A 20,406-nucleotide genomic window follows, 5' to 3' on the forward strand; every position below is an offset into this window, starting at 1 on the left:
CATAAATGCAGATTAATTCATTTATGCACTTATTACGTTTACTGACCTATCCAAGCTTTCTGGGGCTAATTGTTAGGAATGAAGGTAAGTGAAGCAAAGAGTTAACCTTCATGCCTCTGTTAAGATATCTTCAGGGATGCAATGGTCAGATGTTGGCTGTTCCTCAGTTTACAGTCACCCATAGCCTTGTTAACAAAGGTCCTCCTCCCAGTATGGGAACCAGCACAGACTACCTTAAATTACTGCTTTTTTTCTTATTGCTGAATGACCTCTTTGCATCCCTGTCTTCCCTTTTCAGAATCTTTGGCCAAGGTGTCTCCCCTTTTAGGGGAGTTTTCACTTATTCCACATGATTGCCTAGAATGGCTGGGTTATGTGTGGGAGGAAACAATAAAAAAGTAGGTTAGGAGCACAGACTGTTTTATAAGACTAAAGTTGGAGTGGGATGGTTGGGGAGGTTAATGCTGTGGACCAACAGAGACAGAACACTCAAATCCTTGATGATACTACCGGGGTTAGAGTTGGGGAGAAAAAGAGATGCGAAAAGTCATGCTCTCCCATTGCTTCTTCCTTCTTTCCCCCTAGAGACCAACTACTGCAAACTTCACACTTTTAAGTTTATCATTTCCCTTCTGTCCTCTGCTAACCTGGAGTTACATGAGAAGCTAGAAGGAGAGTTGAGGCTGGAAGAAGCTAGGTGGGGTTAGAGCCAACCATTGTTCATTGGCTCCATGTAACACAGGGGACTTCATAAGAAGAGCTTTGAAACAGGAAGTATGTGTGGAGATTTATTGTGCTCTGTGGAATTTGTCCTAATAACTTTCAGAGGCTATTCAGAGTGTTTACTCAAGATAAATCCCATGAGGGCAAACCTTGTCTTATAATATCTGTATTATGCCTGGAACATAGTAGAGACTTGATGTATATCTTTTTTTTTTTAATTTATTTATTTTTGGCTGCGTTCACTCTTTGCCTCTGGGTGCGGGCCTTCTCTAGTTGCGGCGAGTGGGGGCTACTCTTCATTGCAGTGTGCAGGCTTCTCATTGCGGTGGCTTCTCTCGTGGAGCATGGACTCTAGGCACGTGGCCTTCAGTAGTTGTGGCATGTGGGCTCAGGAGTTGTGGTTTGCAGGCTCTAGAGCACAGGCTCAATAGTTGTGGCGCACGGGCTTAGTTGCTCCACGGCATGTGGGATCTTCCCAGACCAGGGCTTGAACCCGTGTACCCTGCATTGGCAGGCGGATTCTTAACCACTGTGCCACCAGGGAAGTCCTGATGTATATCTTTTTAATGAATGATTGAATGAATTATGAGTGAGTTCTAAGTTCAGTTTTTACTTTATTTACTTTTATAGGCCTAAAACCCTCAGAGATTTACTGATATTATGGAATAAAGAACTTTTGATAGCAATACCAAAGGTAGATGTTCGTGAGGGGTTTGTGGGAGAAAGCTTCGGTAGTAAGGTATTAGTGCATTTTTTTGCTTCTCAGACACGTCACTACATTTTAACATCTGTGAAATTGGGATGTGTATTACAGTCAGTGGCATTTTATAATTACAATGGCTGGGATTGAAGTTGAGTTTTGCTAGACCTGTGTTTGCTTCTGCCAAACACCTGGGGGCATTACCGATCTGAGACCACTTTAAGTTCTGTTTGAGGTGTTTCGAACCACCTGGGTAAGTATGAATTCAGTCTGCAAACTTATGTGAGTACTTGGCTTGTGATTCCGATTCTCAGGAAAAATTTTTGTTTTTTTCCTCTTTCTTTACTTGGTTCCAGTTTAACAGTTCCTTTCTATTGGATGGATTTTTCATTTACCTCTATATTAGGGGTATGTAGTGTCTTGAGTGTTCCCAAACAGGGATCTCCTATTAGAGAGACTATTAGACTCCCCATCTTGAGCCTTTTTTTCCCTCATAAAATAATAGTCTGTCTTACAATTGATGGCATCTTAGATTCAGTGAAAGACAATAAATATTATTATTAAATTGACACAGAAGCACAGATCAGATTTCTGAAGGCCAAACTCCATGTTATGCAGGAGGAATTGGATAATGTTGTATGTGAATGCAATAAAAAGGTAAGTTTTTAAAACCTTTCAGAATAAATGCTGTAATATTCAAAGTCATTTTAGGAGCAGTTTTCAATTTTATTTTAAAAATAGCTTCATTGAAGTATAATTCACAGTTAACTTTTAAATTCAGAAATTTAAATACTGAACTTTATTCTGAGATGTTGAATTTCCACAGAGCTGAAGAATTTTAAATACTTACCAGCAATTAGAATGCTGTGTATTAGACTTACAAGTGTAAGCTATTAAGTGCAAATAAAACATCTGTCTTCCATTTTGAGGATGAAAATAGAATGTAACTCGTTTTTCTTAGTGAAATCGGTGTAAATATCTCACCAAAGATCATACAAAGCTCCTTTATGTTTTCTGGTTTATGTTTCGATACCAAATCATGTATGTTTTTCCATATAATCTACAATTTCATAACTATAGGAGGATGAAATTCAGGATTTAAAGTCTCAACTGAAAAATTCTGAAGGAGATTGTATGAGACAGCAGCGGACCATTAATTTGCAACAGTCTCAAACAGAAAAGTATAAAACTCTTTTTGAAGAAGCAAGCAAGAAATGTGATGGATTACAGCAACAGTTGTCTTCAGTAGAAAGGGTAATAATTTTGCTATTTTTTCCTAATATAATGCCAAAGATGCACAGAAACATGTAAGTTGCATGTTTGCATAGATACCACTTTTCATTGTTTAGTTATTTTGTTAGTGTATACTAAAAACTCTTCCCCCATTATTAGGAGAGTATTTTTTAACAGCTTTATTGAGATATAATTCATAAACATCTCACCCTTTATACAATTTGGTAGCTTTTAGTGTATTCACAGAGTTGTGCAACCATCACCACTCTCAAGTTTAGAATATTCTCATCACCCAAAAAGTCACCCCATACCCTTTAGCCTCAGTACCTCTACCCTCTTCCCCTAATCTCCTCCAGCCCTAGGCAACTTCTCATTTATTTTCTGTCTTGATAGATTTGCCTATTCTGGACATTTCTGGATATGTAGAATCATACAGTATGTGATACTTAGTAACCAACATTTTTCACTTTAAGTATTGTTTTTAGGGTTCATCAACATTGTAGCGTGCATCAGCACTCCATTGCTTTTTATAGAGTAAAATTCTTTTTTATAGAGTATATGGATGTAATACATTTTATTTATCTGTTTATCAGTTGATGGACATTTGGGTTGTTTCTACTTTTGGGCTGTTTTGGGTAATGCTGCTGTGAACATCCATGTACAAGTTTTTGTGTAGATATATGTTTTTGTTTTTCTTGGGTATATACCTAGGAGTAGAATTGGTAAATTATAACCTTACATTTAACCTTTGAGGAACTGCAGGCTGTTTTCCAAACCAGCTATACCATTTTTACATTTCTACCAGCAGTATATAAGGGTTCCAATTTCTCCACATCCTACCAACACACGTTAGATTGGTGGTACCAATCCCCTGTGGATACTGAGGGATGACTCTATACAGTTCCATTATGAATTTTGACAAATGCATAGTCACATAGCCATCACCATAATTGAGATACAGAACACTTCCATCGTACCAAAAAATTTCTCTGTGAATTTAGTCAAGTCCTCTCCCTACTCCCAACCTCACGCAACCACTGATCTGTTTTTGATTCTTATATTTTGGCCTTTTCCAGAATGTCATATAAATAGAATTACATAGTAGCTTCCTGAGTCCGATCACTTAGCATAATGCATTTGCGATTCATCCATGTTGTAGTCTTCCTTTTTATTGTTGCCTGTAACATTGAATGGGTATTCCACATTTTGTTGACCTTCTCATCTGGAAAGAAAAATTAATTACAGTATCTAATACTCTAAGCCTGTGCTGTCAAAAATGGTAGCCACTCACATGTGTCTATTCCAACTTGTGACGTGCTGTAAATCAACATCAAATTTTGAAGATTACATACAAAAAACAATGCAAAATCTCATTAATATTTTAATGGTTACATGTTGAAATGATAATATTTTGGATATACTGGGATAAATGAAATATAGTAATAAAATTTATTTTGCGTATTTCTTCTTAAAGTGACTGCTAGGAAATTTAAAATTACGTACATAGTTTGTACTATGTTTCTATTGCTCTAAGAAATAAAGGCAAGTAAGTGGTCTAAGAAAAAACAAGCTGTTATATCTGGGAAACAACTGTTTTAATTTGTCACCTTACCATTTGTCATCATCCATCCAAGCTGTGGTCATGTCACTGCTCTAGTCCACATAACTTGCCTGCATCTTTGATTCTTTTCTTGTTCTTAGCTCTTATACCCAATCCCGTGTTGTCTTTCTTCTAAATGTTCTCATTCATCTCTTCTTTTCAATTCGCATTGCCACTTCTTGTTTCAGGCTATTATTATCTTACTTCTGAATCCTTCTCACTAGTTATTTTATGTCCTTTCTCTTTTTCTTATCCATTGTATTTTGTACCCTGTCAAAAGATTAATATTCTCAAAGGACCACATTGATTATAACTCTACTTTCATTTGGGCAGAAAAGGAACTAACATTTTTTGAGTGTTACCTGCCAGGTAAAACACATTTTACAAAAGGGAAACTGAGTCTGAGAGGATAAGCAAATTGCCTAAGGTCAAACAGGAATGGCAGAGCAAGGTTCAAACTCTGTTTATCTGACTCTAAATCATGTAGACTCTTTCTCCAACTCCCCAGAATTAAATAGACTTAAACACACAGCTGTTCTAAAATCTCGTTATTTAGAATTAATATTTGAAACTTTTAGTTCACAGTGAATGTACTAGGGCATTATGATACATTGGCTAGCTGAAGATTTTTATGAAAATTTGCACTGGCTCTGAGCTTCTCAGCTTGAATTCCTATCTACCTACCAGCCAGAGAGGCATAACATAACTCTCCTGGATTATGTGAAACTCAAGATTGAATCTTTCTTGCTAATTCATTTTTTATATCTCTAGAAACAAATCTAGTGTACAGTTCACAGAAATGCAAAACAGAGCTTAAGTAGCTGCTTCTGTAAACCTGCAAAAACCAACTATTAAAACATTGTTATGTATATTAACTTATTTTAGCTGCTGATTCTAACAGATGGAGTCATTTTTAAAATATAAAAACAGAGGGCTTCCCTGGTGGCGCAGTGGTTGAGAGTCCGCCTGCCGATGTAGGGGACACTGGTTCGTGCCCCAGTCTGGGAAGATCCCACGTGCCACGGAGCGGCTAGGCCCGTGAGCCAGGGCCGCTGAGCCTGTGCGTCCGGAGCTTGTGCTCCGCAACGGGAGAGGCCACAACAGTGAGAGGCCCGCGTACCGCAAAAAAAAAGAAAAAAACAGAAAGCATTCTACTCCAGCTTTGGATTTTATTTTTCTCTCACTCCCCCAAATTTCCTTTGTGTCTCTACCCCATAAATCCCCAGTGTCTAATCATAGCCCCAGGCGGCCACTGATTTGCATTCTTTTACTACAGATTTATTTTCCTTGTTATAAAATTTCATATAGATGGATTCCTAAGTATGTACTTCTTTGCATCTGTCTTCTTCAGCATAATGTTGTTGACGTTCATCAGTGTTGTTGCTTGTTTTGTGATTCATTCCCTTGTATTGCTGAGTGGTATTTATGGATTTACACATTTCATGTATTCACCAGTTGATGGGAATTTGAGTTTTTTCTAGCTTTGGACTATAAAAAATAAAGCCACTATGAATTTTCATGTACAAGTTTTTGTGTAGATACATGTTTTTGTGTAGACACATTCAGTATCATTCATGATGTTGATTAAATACCTAGTAGTAGAACTTCTGAGTATCATGTTTAACTTTTTAAGAAACTGTCAAACTATGTTCTAAAGTGATTGTACCATTCTTCATTCCCAATAGCAATGTATGAGAGTTCCAGTTAGTCTATATCCTCACTTAACACTTGATATTGTCAGTCTTTTTAGTATTAGCCACTCTAGAGGGGTAGAAGTAGTATCTCAGTATAGGCTTATTTGTATTTCCCTGATAACTGTTGATCTCGAGCATGTTTTCATATGCTTATTGGCTGTTCATATATCTTCTTTTGTTAAGTGTATGTTCAAATTTTTTGCCCAATTTAAAAACATTGGGTTGTAGTAAGAGTTCTTTATGCTTCCTTATATAGTTTCTTTGCTAGAAAGAATATGTATTGTGAATAGTTTCTCCCAATCTGGATTGGCTTTTAAATTTTCTTAAGTGTCTTTCGAAACCACAGTGTGTGGTTTTGTGCTTTTTTCATCCTATTTGAGAAGTCTTTGCCCATGAATTTTATTAGTGTATATAAGTCTATTTGGATTTTCCATAACTTTTTGAGTCAGTTTTGGTAATTTGTTTTTCAAGAAATTTTTCCAACTCATCTAAGTAGTCAAATTTATTGGCATAAATTTGAACATAATATTCATGTATTATATTTTTATTTATATTTTTAATATCTGTGATAATGACCCCATTTCAGTCTTGATGTTAATAATTTGTCTCTTCTCTGTTTTATTCTTAGTCTAGTTACATACTTATCAATTTCATTGAACTTTTCAATGATTCAGCATTTGACTTCGTTAGTTTTTCTGTACTGTTTGTCAGTTTTCTGTTTATTGATTTCTAACCTTATCTTTAGCATTTCCTTCATACTTATTTGGGCTTAATTTGCTCTTATTTTTCAGGATTCTTAAAGCAGAAGTTTAGATAATTGATTTTCTACTTCTTTTCTCACATAAGCATTTAAAGCTATAAATTTTCTTCTAAGTGCTGCTTTATCTGCATCCCACAAAATTTGAGACTGTCTTTTTATTTTCATTAAGTTCAAAGTATTTTCTAATTTCCTTCCTGGTATTTCTTTTCTTTTATTTAACATCTTTATTGGAGTATAATTGCTTTACACTGGTGTGTTAGTTTCTGCCATATAACAAAGTGAATCAGTTATATGTATACATATATCCCCATATCCACTCCCTCTTGCGTCTCCCTCCCACCCCCCCATCCCACCCCTCTAGGTGGTCACAAAGCACGGAGCTGATCTCCCTGTGCTCTGCAGCTGCTTCCCACTAGCTATCTCTTTTACATTTGGTAGTGTATATATGTCAGTGCTACTCTCACATGTCGTCCCAGCTTACACTTCCCCCTCCCTGTGTCCCCAAGTCCATTCTCTAAGTCAGCATCTTTATTTCTGTCCTGCCCCTAGGTTCATCAGGACCTTTTTTTTTTTTATATTCCATATATACGTGTTAGCATACGGTTACTTCACTCTGTATGACAGACTCTAGGTCCATCCACCTCACTACAAATAACTCAATTTCGTTTCTTTTTGTGGCTGAGTAATATTCTGTTGTATATATGTGCCACATCTTTATCCATTCATCTGTCGATGGACACTTAGGTTGCTTCCATGTCCTGGCTATCGTAAATAGTGCTGCAATGAACATTGTGGTACATGAACTCTTTTTGAATTATGGTTTTCTCAGGGTATATGTCCAGTAGTGGGATTGATGAGTCATATGGTAGTTCTGTTTTTAGTTTTTAAGGAACCTCCATACTGTTCTCCATAGTGGCTGTATCAATTTACATTCCCACCAACAGTGCAAGAGGGTTCCCTTTTCTCCACACCTCTCCAGCATTTATTGTTTGTAGATTTTTTTTCTTTGTAGATTTTTTTGATGATGGCCATTCTGACTGATGTAAGGTGATACCTCACTGTAGTTTTGATTTGCATTTCTCTAATGATTAGTGATGTTGAGCATTCTTTCATGTGTTTGTTGGCAATCTGTATATCTTCTTTGGAGAAATGTCTATTTAGGTCTTCTGCCCATTTTTGGATTGGGTTGTTTGTTTTTTTGATATTGAGCTGCATGAGCTGCTTGCAAATTCTGGAGATTAATACTTTGTCAGTTGCTTCATTTGCAAATTTTTTCTCCCCTGTGTCTTTTCATCTCGTTTATGGTGAAACACTATTTTAAAAAAGCTCTGATAATACTCTTTGTTCCACAGTCTACTTTGTCTAACATTAGTGTAGTAATTGCAGTTTTGTTCTCAGTGTTTGTGTTAGATTATAATTATTATACTCTTTTTTTAAAATTAATTTTTAGTGGATTATAGTTGATTTACAATGTTGTGTTAGTTTCTGCTGTACAGCAAAGTGAATCAGTTATACATATACATAAATCCATTCTTTTTTAGATTCTATTCCATATAGGTCATTACAAAGTATTGAGTAGAGTTCTCTGGGCTATATGGTAGGTTTTTCTTATCTATTTTATATATATTAGTGTGTATATGTCAATCCCAATCTCCCAGTTTATCCATCCTGCCCCCTCTCCCCCTTGATAACCATAAGTTTGTTTTCTACATCTCTGACTCTATTTCTGTTTTGTAAATAGGTTCATTTGTACCATTATTTTAGATTCCATATGTAAGTGATATCATATGATATTTGTCTTTCTCTGTCTGACTTACTTCACTCAGTATGAAAATCTCTAGGTCCATCCATGTTGCTGCAAATGGCATTATTTCGTTCTTTCTTATGGCTGAGTAATATTTCATTGTATATGTATATTACATCTTCTTTATCCATTCCTCCTTCAACAGACAGTTAGCCATGTCCTGGCTGCTGTAAATGGTGCTGCAGTGAACATTGGGGTACATGTATATCTTTTCAAATTATGGTTTTCTCTGGATATATGCTCAAGAGTGGGATTGCTAGATCATATGGTAGCTCTATTTTTAATTTTTTAAGGAACCTCCATACTGTTCTCCATAGTGGATGTACTAATTTACCTTCCCACCAACTGTGTAGGAGGGTTCCCTTTTCAGCATACCCTCCCCAGCATTTATTTTTGTACATTTTTTGTTGATGGCCATACTGAGTGATGTGAAGTGATACCTCACTGTATTTTTGATTTGTATTTCTCTACTAATTAGTGATGTTGAGCATCTTTTCATGTACCTCTTGGCCATCTGTATGTCTTCCTTGGTGAAATGTCTGTTTATAGCTGTCCATTTTCTGATTGGGTTGTTTGTTTTTTTGATAATAAGCTGCATGGGCTGTTTGTTTATTTTGGAGATTAATCTCTTGTCCATCACTTCATTTGCATCCATTTTCTCCCATTCTGTGGGTTGTCTTTTCATTTTTTTTTATGGTTTCCTTTGCTGTGCAAAAGCTTTTTTTTTTTTTTTTTTTTTTGTGGTATGTGGGCCTCTCACCGTTGTGGCCTCTCCCATTGCGGAGCACAGGCTCCGGATGTGCAGGCTCAGAGGCCATGGCTCACAGGCCCAGCCACCCCGTGGCATGTGGGATCTTCCCGGACCAGGGCACAAACCTGTGTCCCCTGCATCGGCAGGCAGACTCTCAACCACTGCGCCGCCAGGGAAGCCCCTGTGCAAAAGCTTTTAATTTTAATTAGGTCCCATTTGTTTATTTTTGGTTTTATTTTCATTACTCTAGGAGGTGAATCAAAAAAGATCTTGCTATGATTTATGTCAAAGAGTGTTCTTCCTATGTTTTCCTCTAAGAGTTTTATGGTATCTAGTCTTACACTTAGATCTTTAATCCATTTTGAGTTTATTTTTGTGTATGGTGTTAGAGAATGTTCTAATTTCATTCTTTAACATGTAGCTGTCCAGTTTTCCCAGCACCACTTATTGAAGAGACTGTCTTTTGTCCATTGTATATTGTTGCCTCCTTTGTTATAGTTTAGGAGACCATAGGTGCATGAGTTTATCTCTGGACTTTCTATCACAACCCCAACAAAGAGAGAGCCCGTGCTTCCCCACAGCTCCAGCAGGAGTCTTGAGGTTGATTCCCATTAGTTTGACCCCAAACCAATTACTTTAGCTTTGCAGACTCAGCACTGGACAAGCTTTGGTCGGGTGTTGAGCTCTGGACATGGGAACAGAGGTGGGTGGGAAATGAAGTCCATCCCTCCTAGTCACACGGACTGAGCGTGGCTAAGGGTTGGGTCCCCAAAGAAGAAAAGAGGATCTATTATCTATAAAAACAACCTTTCCTGAACCTACCATTCTTAGGAAGAAACTAGAACTTGGTCTCTTGGTACAACTCAGACCAGGTAAATGCAGGTGAAAGTATCCAACCCAGAGCGAATCATTCACCCATAATTGGAGACATCAGTCTGCAGGCTCACTCGCTTATCTCCATCATGCCATGGATAAACGATACTTTTGTGCACTGACCTTGATTTGTTGGACAAGTTCCCCCAACCTGTTGCTCAACCCCAGGGTGCTGCTTAGGCTAACCCTCTCCATGGGGTGTTCCCAGGAACACAACAATGGTCCCTTGATCTATATTCCTGTTTTTTTTGCTAGTACCATACTGTTTTGATTAGTGTGGCTTTGTAGTATAGTCTCAAGTGAGGGAGCCTGTTTCCTACAGCCCCGTTTTCCTTTTTCAACATTGCTTTGGCGTTCGGTGTCTTTTGTGTTTCCATACAAATTGTAAAATTATTTGTTCTAATTCTGTAAAAAATGCTCTGTAAAGAATCAATGACAATGTTGATTCTTCCAATCCAAGAACATGGTATATCTCTCCATCTGTTTGTATCATCTTTAATTTCTTTCATCAGTATCTTACAGTTTTCGGAGTACAGGTCTTTTGCCTCCTTAGGTAGGTTTATTCCTAGGTATTTTATTCTTTTGGATGCCACGGTAAATGGGATATTTTCTTTAATTTCTCTTTCTGATCTTTCATTTTTAGTGTATAGGAGTGCAAGAGATTTCTTCGTATTAATTTTGTATCCTGCAACTTTACCGAATTCATTGATGAGCTCTGGTAGTTTTCTGGTAGTATCTTTAGGATTTTCTATGTATAGTATCGTGTCATCTGCAAACAGTGATAGTTTTACTTCTTCTTTTCCAATTTGAATTCCTTTTGTTTCTTCTTCTTCTCTGACTGCCGTGGCTAGGACTTCCAAAATTGGAATAAAAGTGGTTGAAAGTGGACATCCTTGACTTGTTCCTGATCTTGTTGAATAAAAGTGGTGAGAGTGGGCATCCTTTTCTTTTTCCTGATCTTGGAGGAAATGCTTTCAGATTTTCACTGGTAAGAACGATGTTTGTGTGGATTTGTCATATACGGCCTTTATTATGTTGAGGTAGGTTCCCTCTGTGCCCACTTTCTAGAGAGTTTTTTATCATAAATGTGGGTTGAATTTTGTCAAAAGCTTTTTTTGCATCTATTGAGATGATCATATTGTTTTTATTCTTTAGTTTGTTAATGTGGTATATCTCATTGATTGATTTACATATGTTGACGAGTCCTTACATCCCTGGAATAAACCCCACTTGATCATGGTGTATGATCCTTTTAATGTGCTCTTGGATTCTGTTTGCTAGTATTTTGTTGAGGATTTTTGCATCTATGTTCATCAGTGATATTGGCCTGTAGTTTTCTTTCTTTGTGACATCCTTGTCTGGTTTTGGTATCAGGGTGATGGTAGCCTCGTAGAATGAGCTTGAGAATGTTTCTTCCTCTGCCATTTTTTGGAAGAGTTTCAGAAGGATTGGTGTTAACTCTTCTCTAAATGTTTGATAGAGTTTGCCTGTGAAGCCATCTGGTCCTGGACTTTTGTTTGTTGGAAGATTTTTAATCACAGTTTCAATTTCAGTACTTGTGATTGATTTGTTTATATTTTCTATTTCTTCCAGGTTCAGTCTTGGAAGGTTGTTCTTGGAAGGTTGTACCTGCTAAGAATTTGTCCATTTCTTCTAGGTTGTCCATTTTATTGGCGTATAGTTGCTTGTAGTAGTCTCTTGTGATCCTTTGTATTTCTGTCATATCCATTGTAACTTCTTTTTTATTCTACTTTTTTTGATTTGGGTCCTCTCCCTTTTTTTCTTAATGAGTCTGGCTAAAGGTTTATCAATTTGGTTTATCTTCTCGAAGAACCAGCTTTTAGTTTCATTGATCTTTGCTATTGTTTTTTTTCCTTTCCATTTCATTGATTTCTGCTCTGATCTTTCTGATTTTCCTTTTACTAACTTTAGGTTTTGTTTGTTCTTCTTTCTCTAGTTGCTTTAGTTGGTTTATTTGAGATTTTTCTTGTTTCCTGAGGTAGGATTGTATTGTGATAAACTTCCCTCTTAGAACTGCTTTTGCTGTGTCCCATAGGTTTTGGATTGTTGTGTTTTCGTTGTCATTGCCTCTAGATATTTTTTATTTCCTTTTTGATTTTTTCAGTGATCCATTGGTTGTTTAGTAACGTATTGTTTAGCATCCATGTGTTTGGGTTTTTTACAGTTTTTTTCCTCTAATTGATTTCTAATCTCAAAGCATTGTGTTCGGAAAAGATGCTTGATATGATTTTGGTTTTCTTAAATTTACCGAGGCTTGATTTGTGGCCCATGATGTGCTCTATCCTGGATAATGTTCCATGTGTACTTGAGAAGAAGTGTATTCTGCTGCTTTCGGATGGAATGACCTATAAATATCAATTAAATCTGTCTGGTCTAATGTGTCACTTAAGGCTTGTGTTTTCCTTATTAATTTTCTGTCTGGATGATCTGTCCACGTGTATAACTGGTGTGTTAAATTCCCCCACTGTGAATGTGTTACTGTCGATTTCCACTTCTAAGGCTGTTAGCATTTGCCTTGTATATTGATGTGTTCCTATGTTGAATGCATAGATATTTACAATTGTTATATCTTCTTCCTGGATTGATCCTTTGGTCATTATGTAGTGTCCTTCCTTGTCTCTTGTAACAGTCTTTAAATTAAAGTCTATTTTGTCTCATATGAGTATTGCTACTTCAGCTTTCTTTTGATTTCCATTTGCTTGGAATATCTTTTTTCCATCCCCTTACTTTCAGTCTGTATGTTTCCCTAGAGTTGAAGTGGGTCTCTTATAGATAGCATGTTTATGGGTCTTGTTTTTTTATGTATTCAGCTAGTCTGTGTCTTTTTTTTGGAGCATTTAATCCATTTACATTTAAGGTAATTATCAATATATATGTTCCTATTGCCAGTTTCTTAATTGTTGTGGGTTTTTTTGTGTGTTTTTTTTGCGGTACGCGGGCCTCTCACTGTTGTGGCCTCTCCCGTTGCGGAGCACAAGCTCCAGACATGCAGGCTCATTGGCCATGGCTCACAGGCCTAGCCACTCCGCGGCATGTGGGATCTTCCCGGACTGGGGCATGAACCCACGTCCCCTGCATCGGCAGGCAGACTCTCAGCCACTGTGCCACCAGGGAAGCCCTGTGGGTTTGTTTTTGTAGCTCTTTTTTTCTTCCCTTCCTCTTTTGTTCTTTTCTCTTGTGGTTTGATGACCATCTTTAGTGTTGTGTTTACGTTTCTGTTCCTTTTTTTGTGTGTGCATCTATTGTAGTTTTGGGTTTGCTGTTCCCATGAGGTTTTGATATAGCAGTCTATATATGTATAAGGTTGTTTTAAGTTGCTGGTCTCTTTCCTCCCTAGAGAAGTTCCTTTAGCGTTTATTGTAAAGCTGGTTTGGTGGTGCTAAATTCTCTTAGCTTTTGCTTGTCTGTAAAGCTTTTGATTTCTCTGTCGAATCTGAATGAGAACCTTGCTGGGTAGTGTATTCTTGGTTGTAGGTTTTTCCCTTTCATTGCTTTAAGTATATCGTGCCACTCTCTTCAGACCTGCACAGTTTCTGCTGAAAAATCAGTTGTTATCTTATGGGGATTCTCTTGTATGTTAAATGTTGCTTTTCTCTTGTTACTTTCAGTATTTTTTCTTTGTTTTTAATTTTTGTCAGTTTGATTAATATGAGTCTCAGCATGTTCCTCCTTGGGTTCATCTTGTATGTGATTATCTGCACTTCCTGGAGTTGAATGATTGTTTACATTCTCATGTTAGGGAAGTTTCAGCTATAATATCTTCAGATATTTTCTCAGACCCTTTTTCTTTCTCTTCTCCTTCTGGGATCCTATAATGCAAATATTGGTGCATTTAATATTGTCCCAGAGGTCTCTGATACTGTCCTCATGTCTTTTCATTCTTTTTTCTTTGTTCTGTGGCAGTGATTTCCACCGTTCTGTCTTCCAGGTCACTTATTCATTCTTCTTCCTCAATTATTCTCCTATTGATTCCTTCTAGTGTATTTTTTATTTCAGTTATCGTATTGTTCATCTCTGTTTGTTGTTTAACTCTTCTAGCTCTTTGTTAAACATTTCTTGTATATTTTTGATCTGTGCCTCCATTCTTTTTCCGAGATTTTGGATCATCCTTACTATCATTACTCTGAATTCTTTTTCAGGTAGATTGCCTGTCTCCTCTTCATTTAGTTGTTCTTGTGGGTTTTTATCTTGTTCCTTCGTTTGCAACATATTTCCCTGTCCTTTCATTTTCTAACTTTTTATGTATGGGATCTCCTTTCCACAGGCTGCAGGATCATAATTCTGCTTGCTTTTGGTGTCTGTCCCCTGGTGGGTGAGGTTGGCCCAGGGGCTCGTGCAAGCTTCCTGGTGGGAGGGACTGGTGCCTGCCGTTTGATGGGTGGAGCTGGGTGGGTCTTTTCTCTCGTGTGCAGGGCCGTGTCAAGGGGTGTGTTTTGAGGTGGCTGTGAGCTCAGTACGACTTTAGGCAGCCTTTCTTCTGATGGGTGGGGCTGTGTTCCTATCTTGATGGTTGTTTGGCCTGAGGCTTCCCAGCACTGGAGCCTGCAGGTTGTGGGGTAGGGCTGGGTCATGGTGCCAAAACGTGGACCTTCAGGAGAGCTCACTCTGATCAGTATCCCTGTGGCTTCTGCTGCCAGTGTCCTTGCTGTCACAGTGAGCTATAGTTGACCTTTGCCCCTCCAGGAGACCCTCAAAGACCCCTAGCTAGGTGTAGCCATGTTTCTTTGGAGATACTGCTTTATGCTGGGTCCCAGTGCACGTGAGACCTTGTGTGCACCCTCCAAGAGTGGAATCTCTTTTTCCTCCAGCCCTGTGGAGCTCCTGCACTCAAGCACTGCTGGCGTTGAAGCCTAAATGCTCTGGGCGGTTCTTCTGGCAAATGCCAGACCGTCAGACTATCTTGTAGGGCCATTTTATATGGGAACGTCCCTGTGTAGCCTGCGTGGTTTAATATTTTTTGGTGTGAGGGCTGTTTATGGATGTCTGCCACCTCTTTCCTCGCTGTATGTTGGCCATTGTCCCCTTTATAGGAGGTGTGACTGATGTTGTGGTGACCAGAGCCTGCACTGGATATTGAGCAGAGCCTGCCCTTTGCTCTGTGGTTGTCACTGCTGTGTCAGAAGTGGGGTCTGCTCCAAAGTTGTTGGATTAGAGACCCCAGATCTGTTTCTTAGCTGTGTTTCTGGTCTGTGGTGTGAGGTTGGAGGGATTGGAGCACTCAAATTGGGAGGGAAGCCACTGAGTATTCCTCCTCTGGAGCTGTTCACCTGTGGTGTGCTCTGTTATGTCACCTTTCACCTGTTGTTCAAGCTGTCATATTACAGTGTTTTTGGTGCTGCTCTCAGCTCCACCTTAACTGTGGGTATGCCGGCAGTTGGCCTGGTGTCTCTCAGACGTTGTTTCCACCAGACCACCAGTGTAGATCCACTGAAGTCAGGTCCCAGGTTTGCAGTAATCATGGATCTGGACCCTCTGTGGGTGTTATGGGGGCAACTCAGACTCTGGCCTGGCCCAAGCCCCATGTGTATGTGCCTGCATAGTCTACAGCAGCTAAAGGTAGACCTGTCTTGGCTGCGGGAGCACTCATCCATTTAGATGTTCCGTAGCCACTGAGTTTACAAAGTCAATGGCAGTGGTGTCAATTTATGGTTTGCCCAGCTGTGGGAAGAGATTTCAGCTTTTCTTCCTTAGTTGCATGGCCCCTGGGGCTCAGCTGTGGTTTCAGCCCCACCTCTGCATGTGGGCCACCCACAGGGGTCTGTTTCCGAGGCTGCCCCGGAGTACATGAGTCCGCCCTGGTGAGGAGGGGCATGGAGGTGGTGGCAGCCAGGGTCCCTGGAGCCCTGGTGGGGACAGGCACACAGGGGATCCAGCGGCTGCAGTCTCAAGAGAGCCAGCCCCAGCGGGGGCCCTTCCTAGTGCATGGGGAGGCAGGGGCTGGCACGTGGGGAGAGAGGCTGCAAATGGCCCCGCCCCTTGTGTGTCACTCAACAGTGGCTCTTCGCTTCTGTGGCGGTCTGCACTTCTTCCACAAGCATTCCCAGTTGTGGACTTCGTCACTCCTGTCCTCTCAGGCTGCCTCCTCGCAGTCAACAGCAGTCCTCTCCCCAAGTTTGCTTTTCAAACCCCACATTCCGGCACCCAACCCCTGTCCAAACCAGTGGACACATGTCTCAGGCAGGGCTTGCAGGGCTGTGGCATGGACCCTCTGTGTAGGTCTCACTCTGTCCTGCCTGCCACAGATCGGTTGCTGTGCTCTCCTGTGATAGCCCCCAAGTCTCCCCTTCTGTCCCATCTGATCTCCTCGCCAGTGAGGGGGCTTCCCTGGAAGTGATAACCTCTCCTTTCCTTCAGCACCCCCCCTCTCGGACGCAGGTCATGTCCCACTTCCTCTCCTCTTCCTTTTCTCTTCTTTCTTTCATCCTACCTAGTTATGTGGGGATCTTTCTTGTCCTTTTAGGTGTCTGAGCTCTTCTGCTAGTGTTCGCATCTGGTGCTCTGTGAGAATCATTCCATTTGTAAATGTATTCTTGATGCCTTTGTGGGGAGAGATGAACTCCACGTCTTCTTACTCCTCCACCATCTTGACTCTCTTTTGTCATCTTTTTACTTTTAATCTGTCTCTGTACTGAAAATGGGTTTGTTATAGAACCCATATAATTGGTTTTTGCTTCTCTATCCACTCTGACAGTCTCTGTCTCTTACTGGAATGTTCAGTCCATTTACATTAATGCAGTTTTTGATGTTTGGCTTTAAACCTACTGTCTTCCTATTTGTTTTCTATTTTTCCCAACTGTTAACTTTGTTACTTTTTCCTCCTTTGAATTGAATATTTTTTAGTATTCCATTTTTTCCCTCCACTATTAGCTGTATCTAGTCTTAGATTTAAGGTTTACAATATACATATTTAACATATCACAGTCTACCTTCAAATCATGTTATACTATTTCATGTATAATATAACACTCTCATACTCCATCTGCTTCGTTTGTGGTCATACCTTTATTTTTAAAGGTCATACATCACACAATATTTTTTTCTTTAAACAGTTATATTTTAAAGAGATGAAGATATTTGCCATTTCTTGTATTCTTCATTCTTTAGATCTGTTTTCCATACTTCTGCTTGATATACCTACCCTCTCAATTTTTGTGGTACCAGTTTGCTAGTCACTAATTCTCTGTTTTTGTTTCTCTGATAAAGAGTATTTTCCTTGCTTAAGAAAACCTTTTTATTTTGGAATGACTATCAATTCACATGAAGTTGCAAAAATAGTACCTCTAGGGCTTCCCTGGTGGCGCAGTGGTTGAGAGTCCGCCTGCTGATGCAGGGGACGCGGGTTCATGCCCCGGTCCGGGAAGATCCCACATGCTGCGGAGCGGTTGGGCCCGTGAGCCATGGCCGCTGAGCCTGCGCATCCGGAGCCTGTGCTCCGCAACGGGAGAGGCCACAACAGTGAGAGGCCTGCATACCGCAAAAAAAAAAAAAAAGTAGTACCTCTAGAGAGGTCCTGTGTATCCTTCAGTTTCCCTCAAAGGTAACATCTAACATAACTATAGTCTAGTATTAAAACCAGGAAACTGACATTGGTACAATCCACAGACATTATTCAGATTTCACCAGTTTTGTATGCACTCATGTGTTTTTGAGTCCTTTAATTTTTGAAGGGTATTTTTCACTAGGTATAGAATTGTCAGTTGACTGTTTTTGTGTTTTGTTCTCTTTTGTTAGTTTAAAGATGTCCTCCCTTTGTCTTCCGTGTTGTATAGTTTCTGACTAAAAGTCCACATAATTCTTCTCTTTCTACTTCGGTACGTAATGTGTCTTTTTTCTCTGCTTTTAAGACATTCTCTTTGTTAGTGGTTTTCAGCAATTTCATAATTATGTGCTTTCTCAGTTTTGTGTGGGGAGTGTATTTAGTCTGCCTGAAGTTTGTTGAGCTTTTTGAATCTGTGGGTTTATTGTTTGCATCAAATTTGGAAAGTTTTGGTCATTATTTCTTCAAACATTTTTCCTGTACTCCCTATTTCCCTCCCCCACCTGAGAGTCCAATTATACTTCTGTTAGACTACTTGATATTTTCACATTGATAATATCCGTGATATTAGGTTACTGATGAGCTGTTTTCAGCCTTTTTTCTTATGTTCTTTATTTGGATAGATTCTATTGCTATGTCTTCAGTAGGTTACTGATCTTTTCTTTGTAGTGTCTAGTATGCCCCTATTCTTAAGCAGAGAGATGTTCATTTTGATATATTATACATCTATAGAAGTTCCATTTGATTCTCCCTTATAACTTCAGCTTATTTTCTCATTATATTAATGTTTTGCTTTAATCACTTATGTATAATTAAAATAGCTGTTTTGACAGCCTTGTTCACTGTACCCATTATATTTCTCATTTATGGGTTTGTTTCTATTGACTGATTCTTTTTCTCCTGGATATCGGTTACATTTTCCTGCTTCTTGGCTTGGTTAGTGATTTTTTACCAGATGCTAGACACTGAATATTGTATTGTTGAGCGTTTCTCTTTAGTGTGCTTTTTGAAGACAGTGTTGAATTTTGACAGGTAGTTATTTGCCAGTTTAATCACTTTGAGACCTGTTTTTAAGTTTTGCTAGAGTGTGTCTAGAGCAGCCTTCAGGAATAGTTCAGCTCTACCCTTAAGTCTTCCCCTAAAGAGACCTTTCAGGATCTCCACCGAATGTCCCTGATGATCACTGAGGATTGTCATTCTGGGTGATTAGACCTCAGATGTCTTCCTGCCCTGTGTGAGCTATGGGAATTGTTCTATTTACAGCTCCCTAATTGTGCTTTATCTGGCCTTCTTGAATTTTCATGTATTTAGGTGTAGCCTAATAGACTGAAGGGATTTCCTGTGTAGATTCGTGAAGCTCTCTCCTAGTGTAGTTCCTCCTTACTTGAACCTTCACACAAATTCCCAGCTGCCTGTCTCCTCCAGCTGTGTTCTGTTTCCTCAACTCAGTGGACCTCTGGGCTCTGTTTGTATTTTCTCTTCCCTGTAGCCTCAGTGTGGATATTGCCTCCCAGAAGAATGCTGGGGTGATTGTAGGACTTGTTCTGATTTTCCCTTTTCTCAGGAGTCACAACCCTACTGTTTTCCAGTATTTCTAAACAGTTATTAAACATATCTTAATCATTTTTTCTAGTTGTTTACAGTGCATTTTTGTGTTACATGTTTATTATTTCTTCATGGCCGGAAGACTTAATCTCACTTTTGTTTTGTTTTTTTGGTTAAGTTAAAGTTATTGGTCACTCCACAAGTTTCTCTGACCACGGATTTGTCATACTAACACTCATCTTAACATCAGTAACTCACCTTTTTAAAAAAAATGTCTGCCCTCTTGTTATCTTGTTCCAGGTAAAATTGATCTCTGTGTCATTTCATAAAGCTGCTTTGTTCTTTTCTGCTTTCATAGTAAAAACTCTTCAAAAGCATTTTCTCACCTTCTTCATTTCCTTATATTGTAAAGAAAGCTTTTTTCATTTTTGCCTGTATTTATCCTGCAAAATCATGATATGAATGTACCTTATCTTTGTTTAATATTGCATATCTATCATATACATATAAGAGTTGTATATTCTCATTTTTATATATTTTATTACATAGCTCTACCCCTTCCCCCATATTCTTTATTTCCTTCTTTTCCAGCTTAGGTTCCATGGTGCACAACTTAATTATCCATTGAATATATTCTTAATTTCCCTGCCAGTGTAGTGCGTGGCAAAACCCAACCTAATTTCCCCCATACTGCTTGTCTATATGGCTGGACAAAAATACACAACCAAGAGGATTGGTCCTACTTTAACTTATTTACAAGTATCAAGTGTAATGCTATTTTCCTCTCCTACTTTCTGAGAAGGTAGTCCCCTCTCCGACTTTCAGAGTTGATTATTAAACAGGTTATTTTTTCTCCTCATGTTTCCAATACCTCTTCCAACATTACCATTCTCAGTTCACAACTTCCCCCTCTTTTACTAAGAAAACAGTAAATTTTACATCAGTCTCTTGGCCTTTGTACGCATCTACTCTTCTTTCCCCCTCATTACCATGGATTACTATCTCTTCTGTCTAAAGCTGATCACCTCACTGTGCACTGGATCCTATAGTCTGTCTTACTCAAGGACTTTGCTCCTATAATTATCCTGTTTTCCATTCTCTTGCAAAAATCACATTTACTCTATCTATGAAATTACTTGCATTAGCATACAGACATGCCATAGGA

At 38.9% G+C, this 20,406-nt stretch overlaps 1 protein-coding gene across 1 annotated transcript in view; it reads left to right on the forward strand.

Annotated features, from left to right (window-relative positions):
* The window catches only part of TEX9 (testis expressed 9), a 169,361-nt gene that overhangs the window by 110,519 nt on the left and 38,436 nt on the right, over positions 1-20,406 (forward strand). The window contains exons 9-10 of the mRNA XM_065871733.1: positions 1,998-2,080; positions 2,504-2,677. Of these exons, the coding sequence (XP_065727805.1) occupies positions 1,998-2,080; positions 2,504-2,677 (257 nt within the window). The remainder of the gene's footprint in view (positions 1-1,997; positions 2,081-2,503; positions 2,678-20,406) is intronic.

This window comes from Phocoena phocoena, chromosome 2 (genome assembly GCF_963924675.1).
Source record: "Phocoena phocoena chromosome 2, mPhoPho1.1, whole genome shotgun sequence".
NCBI lineage: Eukaryota > Metazoa > Chordata > Mammalia > Artiodactyla > Phocoenidae > Phocoena > Phocoena phocoena.